The sequence below is a fragment of the Sphaerodactylus townsendi genome, linkage group LG04 (assembly GCF_021028975.2).
Source record: "Sphaerodactylus townsendi isolate TG3544 linkage group LG04, MPM_Stown_v2.3, whole genome shotgun sequence".
Taxonomy (NCBI): Eukaryota; Metazoa; Chordata; class Lepidosauria; order Squamata; family Sphaerodactylidae; genus Sphaerodactylus; species Sphaerodactylus townsendi.
The window spans coordinates 67,265,128-67,275,352 of NC_059428.1; the positions used below are offsets into that span (position 1 = coordinate 67,265,128).

At 36.2% G+C, this 10,225-nt stretch overlaps 1 protein-coding gene across 1 annotated transcript in view; it reads left to right on the top strand.

The window, feature by feature from the left end:
• The window catches only part of MORC3 (MORC family CW-type zinc finger 3), a 36,998-nt gene extending 28,284 nt beyond the window's left edge, over window positions 1–8,714 (top strand). The window contains exons 14-17 of the mRNA XM_048495473.1: window positions 1,812–1,984; window positions 2,330–3,182; window positions 5,137–5,288; window positions 7,629–8,714. Coding sequence (XP_048351430.1) covers window positions 1,812–1,984; window positions 2,330–3,182; window positions 5,137–5,288; window positions 7,629–7,782 — 1,332 coding nt within the window. The 3' untranslated portion in view covers window positions 7,783–8,714. The remainder of the gene's footprint in view (window positions 1–1,811; window positions 1,985–2,329; window positions 3,183–5,136; window positions 5,289–7,628) is intronic.
• The last annotated feature ends 1,511 nt before the right edge of the window (window positions 8,715–10,225 follow it).

A 10,225-nucleotide genomic window follows, 5' to 3' on the forward strand; every position in this document is an offset into this window, starting at 1 on the left:
TCCATAACTTTGGTTCCCCTGAACCAAACCTCACCTAACTTGGTTGGTATCATCAGGAGGGTCTCCTGAAAAATCCTTGAAATTTTGGTCATGCTAGCCTAAAAACTGCACCCCCTGCAGGTCGAAAACTGAAAAATACAAAAAACACAAATTAACCTGAATTTTTTGCGCTCCCACTAGGGAGCACCCGGGGACATAGAGTAACCCCACGTCCCCAGGTAAATACGCCACTGGGTACAGCAAAGTAGAAATGGCTCTGTAATGTGCTTCCTCAGCCAATTTTATTTTCTTCCAGTATAATTCATCTGCACAAGAGCAGAAATAGGTATCCAATGTATACATAGATGTGACATTTCTGAAATTTTTGAAGTCATGGGTGAGGGAAAATAGCAAGTTTTTTGAGATTCTTGGGAATATTGAAATGTATGCAATATCAACCCTAAATTTTACTATTTCAACAACAGAACAATTTGGAATTTTCCCTTTTTATTTCTGGTTTTAATGAAATAGGTTTTTAGCTATTGAACCATTATTGAAGGTAGCATATAAATGTTTTCACAAATAAACATTTGTCACTTGGAACTCAACATATAAAACTGTATTTCATATTTATTATATTTAAGTTGCATATCCTTAATTTTCTACAAAAAAAGCATGAAATATGCCCAATACTAGAGAGACGAAGACTGCCTTAACACTTATACTTTTCACAACAAAAATAACAATTGAAAATAGAAAGCGGTAAACAAAAGAAAGTGGCATTTGGGCAGAAGCAGTCTTCTAGAGATACAATAGGGCTAAACTACATTTATATAGCATATATCAGTGGTTCTTAACCTTCCTAATGCCACGACCCTTTAATACAGTTCCTCATGTTTTGGTGACTTCCAACCCTAACATTTATCCATTTTACAGATGGAGAACACTGATGCAGAGAGTCTTAGGCAACCCCTGTGAAAGGGTCGTTCGACCCCCAAAGGGGTCGCAACCCACAGGTTGAGAACCACTCGCATATATAAATAATAAGATTTAACACTGATCACTTCAATAGTGTACAATATATGCAGCATTTTATGTCAAATGAATTACGTTTGAAAACTAACTACAAATTTGAAAATATTGTACAGGTCTATAGTATACTTAAACATTCTTGTTTTCTAATGTTGACTGTATTCCTTAAATTTTCATATTTTGAATTTTTAAATTAAATTATTTCACTCATTCCAAAAGAGAATATTTTTGTAGCATTTTTAGTGCTCCCTAAAAGTTTCTAGTTTATCCATGTTTTTAAAAAGGTCTTTGTGTTTGAGGTGGGGGTGGAATGACAGGGTATGGAATTTTAACCTGAGCCTTCATATTTCTTAAGTGTTCACAATCAGTAGAAGAGGGGGCAGCATTCCCCACAAAATGGCATCAATTAGGAAGTAAAGCGTGTTGCCAGTATTGGTGGGGCAATCCAAGTTGCAAAGAGCTGGAGGATTTGAGAGAATGAAAATGTATGGAGGGGGACTGCCATCTGGATCAGGAAACAGCAGAGGAAAGTAGTAAATGGAGGTGAGACGAGTAAAGAAAAGGGGTGTGAGTGTCCTGATTAGAGGCAACCCACAATTGTCTAAAGATATTGAAAACATAAAATTGAAACCCAAAGAATAAGAAAGGGACTCCAAGAAATATACAGAAGTTGGCATAGCAGTAGGAATCCTAAGAAATTCAATCTTCTAGTGTCTGTAATAGTTTGGAATATTGTGGTGGCGCCCAAATGCATGTTTGGTTTCTTGTTTAATTGCAAGGTAATTCTACTTTTTCCACAGATGTATAATGAAATATTTATACAAACATCTCCTACTATGTCCAGTGTGTCACCAGCATCAAGTGAAAGTATTTCAAGATTGCATACAGAAGCTTCAAATACTTCTCTTACAAGACCTCTTAACACATCAAATAATATGTCAGTATCTTCACCTCATCCTGACCCTGAAAACAGGTTAGTTCAGGGGTGTCAAACATGCAGCCCAGGGGCTGGTTTCAACCCCTTGAGAGGGCTTATCAGGCCTACATGTCAGCTGAGGTACCCCTACCACACCCCACTCCTGATCTGGGCTCACCAGTCCAGGAAAACAAACGCACACACCCAAGGTCCCATCCTTCAACACCCTTGGATTAGTTGTTAAATCACAAGAAGAGTTGCATTTGCCCTCCCTTCTTAAATATTATTTAAGCATATTGAATTTATACTATATTTACCTTTCTGTACTCAAATTAAATTTTTGGTGTTTAACCTTTTGGAAAATAATGTTTAAATGTCTTTTCTGTCCCATTTTTTCCTCAGTTTTAAACGAAAGCTTTCTGACCCCGTGACACAGCTTCCTTATAAGATCAGTCGGTTAAACAGTAGTCACACATTTGAGCATAAAAAGGATGATCCTGATGACGATGTCATCATCTTGGAAGAGAACAGTACCCCAAAGCCTTCCGGAACAGACTGTGATATCACAATAGTAAAAGTTGAGGGTGGTGTTGTAGATCATATTTTGGATCATATTGATCTTCAGGAAGAAAGCTCCAAGAACTACGATGCTAGTTCAGAAGATAAATGTTCTAAAGGAAATGCAGCAACACAAACTGAAAAGGAGCAGCTTGTGGTTAAGAAAGAAGAAATGGACAGTACAAATAATCAGCTATCTAGATCAGAATCTGAACTAACTCTGTTAGAACTTGATAATGTTGCGGAGACTGCTCCTGTTGATAATGACTTAACGATGAATGAACTAAGAATTCAGCTGCAGTTAGCAAATGAAGAAAAAGAAAAATACCATCAGCAGTGTGATACATTGTTGAAGCAAGTAAAGATACTAGAGCAGAAAACAGTTGAAATAAATGATAAAAGTGTGAAAAAGGAAATGTGCCACCAGTCAACAGACACACAAACTCTGCTACTAGATGAACTAGAAAAAATTAAAGGAAGAAGTTCAGAAGAGATACTGATTCTCTACGAACAGGCATTACAAGAGATGAAGAGGCTGAAAGAACAATGTGATACTCTTCAGAGTTTAAAATCTGAGTACTGTAAATGTAGTAACAGTGAGAATAAAAGTGAAGTAGATGATATGGCTGTGCAACTTGATGACGTTTTCAGACAACTGGATAAATGCAGTATTGAAAGAGACCAATATAAAAATGAGGTAAGTGATGAAACAGAGCATGGAAAAGGAAGCATGGTACAAGAAAGAATCTCTCTCTGCCCAATCAGTGTTACAGCAATTGCAGCAAACTTTTATTCATGAATAAGTTCCATGAATGCAATTGGAGATAGTTGGGATGTACTTATGAGCAGGTATTATTGCTAAGAATTTTTGTCTGGCAGGTCATCCTAAATTCATTCACTTGTAAGCAAATTCTATTGATTTCAGCAGAAAGTATTTACCTGTGGGGTGTTCAAGATGTATTTATTGTGCTCAGGATTTTGGCATAAAAACACATCCTTGGAATTTAAATTAAAAATCAATCTAAATATAAGTGCATTGGGATTGATATGTCACCTTTTTCTATGTAAGTTGCAAGATTTGGTTAATGAATGCTTACAGAATGCTGTGCGTGAGATTATGATAACACATCAAGATTAGCGACAAAGCAGAATGTTTTAGGGAGCTCAGACGTACAGTTGCATGTATTGGACTATATCCTCCCTCTCACCCACAGTCCCAGCCCCCAGCCCAAGATAAGCATGGAATCTTCCTCCAGCAGAAAAATCCCTGTGCCAAAGGAAGGTTCTGCACTTAATTGAACAGAGTGGTGGAATATAATCTGAGCTTTTTAAAAACAAAGACTGCCATCAGTACAGACTGCCATCCTAGATCTAGAAGTTGATGTTTCTCAGGGTCATTAAGCACTAGGAAAGATTTCAAACATTCAACTAGTATGATGATAATGATCCTTCTGTCTTGTTTGTCTACTGCAGCATTGAAAAAGGACATAGAATAGTATGTGCACGCTAATCACTACAATGAAGAGAATGTGTGGCTGTTTTAGTAATCCACCCAATTTTATCATGAGGCAATTTAACACAAGAATGCAGTACTCAAATGTCACTTTCCCTCACCATTGTGTAGTACCCAACACTTTCTTCAGGAAAAGTTTTGTTCTATAATAAAGTGATGGGGGCCTGTTTAAAATGGAGAAAAGCTTTATTTTGAATTTGTTCACACATTTCTACCAACAGTGTATGCATAGATGTCATCAGGTTTAGCCTTTCTTTGGATATCAGCCACCAAATGGCAGTTCAGACAACTATGGGGTGACAGAGGAGCATATTAAAAGTTCCCCTTTCACAGATGTTCTGCACAACTTCATACCAACAACACTGTGTATTTTTGTATCCAGTAAGCAGTGGTTGGGGAAAATTCCTGCCAAGAAACCAAAGCCAGAGCTCAAGCAGTTCTGTCATGCCTTAAATAGTTTAGTCTATGCAGAGCTACTTCAAACTAAGCTCACTGATTTCAGTTGATTTAGACTGGAATAACTCTATTGTGTTTTAACTCATGCAGAAGTGCAGCCCCAGTTGTATTTGTGTCTATGTGTGATTTATTAAACTAGACAAAGATGTATCTTTGAAAACAATTAGAACTGACTGACAAATATCAAAAGTTTAAAGGTGCTTACACAACCCAAAAAAAGTGAAATTGGTACACATTGTCCAAAATTCCTACGAATTGGAACACTTTTGTACCTCCTTCAGACTGAAATGTATTCCCAAAATGTTTAGGGCATTCCCTGACTTCTGTAGAAATCTGAAAAGTGAATATTTAAATGTCAAAACACACAATATTCAAAAAAGTAAATATTTAAATGTCAAAACACACAAAGTCTACCTTGCCATCAAGTAAGTACTATAGCACACAACACATGAGAGGTGAAGGTTCAGCTCCTTCACAATCTTCAGTCAGGTTTGTATTAAGGGAGAGGGAAACCTGTAGAATATGCACACTGTGCATCAAAGATGGATATGTAATATGACTTCGTCAAGAAGTTGGATATATATTTCTGTTGAGCATGGCTAAAGCTATTGGTTTATTACAGTTATTCCAGTTCTGTTGCATGGTTTCAAAAAAATGTAAAACTTTCATTTACCTCTTTCAGATTGAATTACTAGAAATGGAAAAATCTCAGCTAGGCTTTCAATGTGAAGAGCTTAAAACAGAAGTTGCACAACTAAAAACTTCCATATCACATGCCAATGACTCCGTAGCCAGTAATCTTGAAGATCCTGTAAATTACCCTGACGGGGAGAGGTACTCCTTCTTTACTATTAGATAATTGCCTGGAAAAGCATGTTGGACTGTTATCGCTAACATCTATCAGATATTTTTATTTTCTCATCTGTGAGAAAGAAACATTTTGGACATTAACTTGTCTACAGTGCTTGGCCATGTGTTACAGAGGACCCAGGCATATATGTTCTCTGGGATACAATAAGGTCATATAGGGCCTTATTATCCAATTTGAATGGAGAGTGAAGCCTTCTAGCCTAATGCTTAGGCTAAGATGAACTGTTTGTGCTGCAGCATAACACCAGACTCTAGTTTAATATACATTTAGGGGCACTTCAAGGCAATATGGGTAACAGCAAGATAATTGTTTTTCACTGTAGCTTGTCATTATTCTCAGAACACTGTTCAAAAGTCCCTTGATTTAGGATTTGTTCATGACAGTAGCATATTATCATGTCATATACTATGTAATTATTTTAATGTCCATTTGCGAAATGAATACTTGAATAAACAGGGATAGTACTTCAGTAGAATGGTAAGAGGCTATTTAACCAAATCAAACATTAAGAATAAATTTTAATCATAGTGGAAAATGTAAAGGGAGAAAACCCAGGGGGTTTTTTTGCTGAGAACACCATGTTGATCACGTAAGTTAAATGAGAAGGGAGCAGGTTAGTAAATGGAGGGATTTGCCAGTGATATTGTCAAGGAATTCCAACCCAGTGAGAGACAGGGCTTACTGGCTAGGAATTGATTAAATAGACACAAAGATTATCATTGAAGAATTTATTGTACATTAATACACAAGGATTGGAAGATCAGATAAGAGTCTCTCTGAATAAACAGGAAAGCATAATGTTTCATAATTCGACACAACAACTATGCAGTTATGCAGAAATGTTGCAAGATGTGCTAATAATGATAGTTAGGAGATACAACCCTGTTTCCCCGAATATAAGACATCCCCTGAAAATAAGACGTCGTAGAGGTTTTGCTGAAGTGCAAAATATAAGGCATCCCCCGAAAGTAAGATGTAGCAAAGGTTTTGTTTGGAAGCATGCCCGACGAACAGAACACAGAAAAATAAGACATCCCCTGAAAATAAGACATAGCGCATCTTTGGCAGCAAAAATTAATATAAGACACTGTCTTGTTTTCGGGGAAACACGGTATTTCCTTTCATCAGTATAAATTTTTGGGACTTTTCTGCAAGTTTATTCATGAGCTTGAAAATCAGCTTGACCAGTTCATCACCAACTAAATTATGACAGTAATAGCAAATAGTGTTTAGTAGCTTAAGCAGAATTATAGTTGATTTCATGGCTGTGTGTAAAGTTCACTATGGTGAAAGACAATTTAATGGCCTACTTTCATATTCTCTTTCACAGTGTGACCTATCATGGTTTGTAGACCACATATTCAGATATACTTGACCTCTCAAAAGAAATACAGCAAAAAAAGAAAAGAAACACAATCAGTGGGAGTGTTAACTTGATATTGACCAAAAACGTAGATGATCTTGTTGAGAGCAGACAAAAAGAGGTTTTCCTCCTGCATTTACTAACTTCAGTTGGAATTCACTTCAGAACAACATGCATAAGACCAGAACAAGAACATGCTGTAGTGTCACAACTGACTCATGGCAACCCCATCATTGGGGTGTCCCAGGCAAGAGGCAAGCAGTGGTGGTTTGCCATTGCCGCCCTCCACATAGCAACCATGGTCTTCCTATCCAAGTACTAACTGTGGCCAACCCTGCTTAACTTCCAAACTCTGACAAGCCTAGGCTGAGCTGAACTAATTTCACTATCACATAAGTCCGGGCTCTATTCTAATATATATCTAGGAGCATTTCGTGAGTAAAGAATGTAATTAAATGTTCAAAAGCAGCTTTAGAGTAAACAATTTACTGAGCAGCTTGTAATTTTTATTTATGTGTAAGGCAAAAAATATGTAAGAGATAAATTATCCTTGATGGTATTAATGTTTTTGAGAACATAATAATGGGGGAAGGCGCATAGGCTTTCAGGAAATATGTCTTGACCATTGTTGAGAACATAGGGTGCTGTGATAGATCGAGCCTTGATCTGATCCTGCAGTGATGCGATTGCATTTTTGTCTACACTGAAATTTTCAATGTATCATCAAATCGGTAATGTTCTGAATCATAGCTAACTTCCTGCTTTTCAGGCCATGGAACTTTTAAAATAAACACACTAATGCATATCTAATATTTGTAAATTTTCAGTATCAATTATTTTAAAGTAACTTTACCAGTTAGCTGCATTGTTTAATATATCTCTTTAATATATTTTACTGTACTTTAATATATTTTAATTGTTCAATATTATCTTCCTGTAGCCTGAAACTGAGATCCCTTCGAATTAACGTGGGACAGCTACTGGCAACCATAATGCCTGATCTTGATCTGCAACAAATGAACTACAACGTTGATGTGGTTGATGAAATTCTAGGACAAGTTGTGGAGCAAATGCATGAAATCAGCAGTGCTTAATTTATCCTTCATTCATAACCTACTTTGCTCAGTTTTCTGTTTTATTGAGTAAAGTTCCCAACCTATAAAAACTGAATGTTGGTTTTGTTTAAAGCATAATGTGAATGTTTCATGTGTCACCACAGATGTATTTAAAACTGTTCTTGAATTTAAAACATTTGTAACAGATACTTTTAATTTTTATAATGTATTCAAAAGTTGTTTACTTTTTCAGTTTCGTTTTAAGAAAGAACCCTGTCAATATTGGCTAGTGACATTTCTCTAACTTGACTAGTATTTTTACAGTGGCCCATAAGTATTTCTGATCCTTGATACTGATTATATATACTGATAAAGGTATTGCAAAATCAGTGTTTTATTAGACTGATTAAAAGAGCGAATATGTATTTAATTTTTATAATAAATTCACAAGTGACTACCAATGCAGTTATATGTCTCTCATGTCTCCACTTTAAAGTGGACCACTGCTACAATTCCTGTTTTTATTCAAATTAGTAGCCTCAGAGTATGTTTAAGATCAGGTACCCCTGGTTGTGCTATGCTGGTCAGACTGTTGCGAACAATGGCTTTAGTATCTTTTTGTTTAACAGATGTTTATCAACATATGTTCATATGGTTTGAAGGAGTTATTTTTCCACATTTTTTTCTAATTATGTATAGTTCAAATGTTTTTTGTTACTCACCTTATACTTCAATACATGAATGTACTATAAAATCTGGGTAAAATAAATCTTGGTTGTATGGAAACTATAACTTAAATTTATACTGTACATTTACATTCTGAAGAAAAGTAAATGGAAAAGTTTTTTTTATTTACATAAAATAAAAAATGTATATTTTGTACTAAATGGGAGAAAAACACTTTCTGGTTTGAGTAACAAGGAAAAACTGTAGCTAGACAAATGTAAAACATAATAAAAATACCTGCTTAATTTTCCTTGTGTTTACTTTAACAATGTCCACATTGTTCTCAGCCCAAAGAACTGCATTCCTAGTTTCATCTGTCCAACATTTACTTCTAAAACATTTTGCCTTGGTTGACTTCATGTGACCATTGATTGCATGTACTCCAAGAACTTGGGGACACTAACACTAACTACCCAAGAATTTGTTTCAGTAAGAGTGCTTGTTATTTCATTCACTCATGAGTTTGAAAAAGGTGAGTCCAGGTGAATAACGGCAAGCCTAATCCATTGTTTGGGTAATTTGTTGGAGTTTAGTCCATCTCTGCTGGCACCATAGTTATTTATGTGACCTGAAAATGTAACTTGATGGCCAAGTTTAGAAGTACAACTACTTGGTAGCAGGGTAGATGTGACTTAAATCAATTTAAATCATGCTTTAAATCAGTTTACATCACTAGTGAGTAAGACTTGATTTAAATCATAGTTATCTACATAAAGATGCATTCTTGTGGCTATAATTTAATATTTACAACCAGATGAAGGTTCCATTTTAGAATAATAATTTTTTCCATTAGTTTTACAGTTCTATCAAAAAATGCTGGTTTGGTTATACTATTAGAAACACATTGGTTATACTATTAGAAGCACATAGGTTTAACCTTGCATTTCTTTGTTACTATATTTGTATTTCGTATGCATGCATGCCGTACATCACTAAAAGATTCCCAAACTGAGTCTCTTAAAGACTGCTACTATTATAGATTTTCTGCTACTTCTACTTCGCTCCTTGTGCAGATCTATTCCACTCCAAATAGTCTTCTGTTAATTGAATTTTGTGAAACTTAGAACTTATATTTACATAGATTTTTCCTCAAACATTTAATTTTTTAAAAAATAGGTTTTTAAAAATCTGATTTTTCCTTTTTTTAATCATTGATTTTGGTAGTAATAGCCAAGTCTGTAATGTGTCTCATCCATATTCAAAAATGGGCATTTGCATAGCTAGTATTTTGAGCACCATAAGAAACAGAGCCATTGCTCATAATAGTTCCATTTGCTGAGTATGCGTGCTTGTAAAAATATGAGAAAATGTGCTTGGAGGATGTTTGGGAAATGGCAGACTGCGAGAGAGTCACACTGACTGGCAGCCAGGGGCGTAACGAGGCAAACAAGTCCTGGGCAAAACCTGAGTTTGATGCCCCCCATGGGCAGCGGAAGGAGGTGGAGCTCCCCCATTCTCCTCCCCTGGTGGCCCATAACTTTGGCTCCCCTGAACCAAATTTCACCAAACTTGGGGTGTGTCATCAGGACAGTCCCCTGATGATACCCTGAAATTTTGGTGTCACTAGCTTTAAAAATGCTGTTTTTTGTGTTTCATTGCTCCTGCACATGAAGCCTGCCGGGTTCCACAAAAACAGCATTTTAAAGCTAGTGACACTTTGCCCAATGGACATTACGCCACTGCTGGCAGCTCAGAAGAAATGGCAACAAGCAGGGAAAATAAAATGTTTGTTGCTTGTGCTGTTCACTCAGGAGCA